The sequence below is a fragment of the Quercus lobata genome, chromosome 5 (genome assembly GCF_001633185.2).
Source record: "Quercus lobata isolate SW786 chromosome 5, ValleyOak3.0 Primary Assembly, whole genome shotgun sequence".
Classification (NCBI taxonomy): domain Eukaryota; kingdom Viridiplantae; phylum Streptophyta; class Magnoliopsida; order Fagales; family Fagaceae; genus Quercus; species Quercus lobata.
The window spans coordinates 61,246,419-61,248,071 of record NC_044908.1 but is presented as its reverse complement, the minus strand read 5'-3'; the positions used below and the strand labels follow the sequence as shown (position 1 = coordinate 61,248,071).

The 1,653-nt window shown below is 35.0% G+C and overlaps 1 protein-coding gene across 1 annotated transcript in view; it reads left to right on the top strand.

Annotated features, from left to right (window-relative positions):
- The window catches only part of LOC115990857, a 4,198-nt gene extending 2,745 nt beyond the window's left edge, over positions 1-1,453 (top strand). The window contains exon 2 of the mRNA XM_031114628.1: positions 1,439-1,453. Coding sequence (XP_030970488.1) covers positions 1,439-1,453 — 15 coding nt within the window. The remainder of the gene's footprint in view (positions 1-1,438) is intronic.
- The last annotated feature ends 200 nt before the right edge of the window (positions 1,454-1,653 follow it).

Here is a 1,653-nt window from a genome sequence, read left to right as displayed (position 1 = left end):
AAAACCGAGTCTTATAGAATCGCTTTCCATTTGTTCTGCACTGCTGAGGTGGCAAAAATTGCCACACGGATCTCGAGTCTTTAAGACTCGAGTTTCGCTTGGCACAAACCGAGTCTATAAGACTCGAGATTAAATTAGAGGAATAATAATAATTTCAACAGATCTCGAGTCTTATAGACTCGAGTTTTGCCTGGCACAAACCGAGTCTATAAGACTCGAGATTTACTTATCCAAACATTGTTCTAAATAAATTTTGAACAGAACTCGAGTCTATAAGACTCGAGTTCTGGTGGAACTATTTTACTAATCCGTTCCGTCCACACTCAAAAACAGATAGCAGTATATTACTAACGTGTTCCTGGGACTATATTATTCAGTCCACACTCAGTATCTTCAAACTCTCACCCAAAAATAGAGCATCCTCAACTCTCACCCATACACTCAGCCTCACTAACTCTCACACCTCTCACTCTCACTCACCACATTGCCTCTCTCACTGCTCTTCCCTCTCAAGAATTTCATATTTCAGGTATGGGTTTTTTGATTTGATTGTTATTGTAGTTGGGTATTAGTTGTGTATGGGTTTTGCCACTAAGAGAACTTCCCAATGAATTTATGGGTTTTCCAATGACTCCATGTTTTTTCCTAATATAAGATGTTCTTCTTGTAGTATCCCACTGTTGTTGATTTCAATTCCGTGTTTTTATTGGCTTGCATGTCATTTGAGCTATATATTATTTGTTATATTTTCTTTGATTTATTACTAATTCATGTGATTAATCTTAACCATCTTGATAAAAATATGTTTTTGCATTAGCCATTTTGGTGAAATAAAAAAAATTCTGTTCTCATTGACTTTATTCTTTTTGAGGTGTTTCCCTGCATTAATTCTTCTTGATCAAATCTGCCAATTTTAAAGAGAATGAATCTTTCATGAATTAGATTCACCAAATTCTTGTAGGTTAGAAAATTTTATGAAAGATTCATAGCAATGTATGTTTCCCTTGTTATCTGAGATGTGGAGTGTTGCTTGATTGTGGAGTCACCACTTTATCTTGAAGGAGCTAGTGGATTGTTTGAATTTATTGTTAAAAGACAAAGAAAATGGGCACATGGTTATAGTAATTGTTGAAGTTACAAAACTTCTTCTTGAAATAATGCGTACAAAAGACTAGCAGGACATGAGTATGCAGATATCTCAGGGGATTTAGGTGTGGATGCTAAGATGTAAGTCTTGCTTTGGAGTTGACTGTGTTGTTTGCCATGCCTGGAAATTGTGAACATCTCAGAATATAGTAAAAAAATAACTTGGAGAGGATTATTTGTGTAGTGACTAAGAAGTACTTTAAGGGCTGCCTAATATTTCCTTCATTTTGCTTTCTGACATGGTGCTAGAGACATTAATGTAATTTTAACTGCTTGAGTTGCCCCTTTTCAGTTTAGTAAATGGTAAACGTAGCACTAGAACATGACAGTTCCTTTATTTAGGAATTGTTTGCCTCTATACAAGATGCAAACTTAAGAACCATTGATTTTGTTATAGGTAAATCATGTGGACGTTTACATTTTTTTTTTTTTCCAGTGAAACCTTTAAAGTCCCTAACACTTTTTATAGTGGTGTAGCAGATTGAGTTTAGATGTGTATAGGTTAAT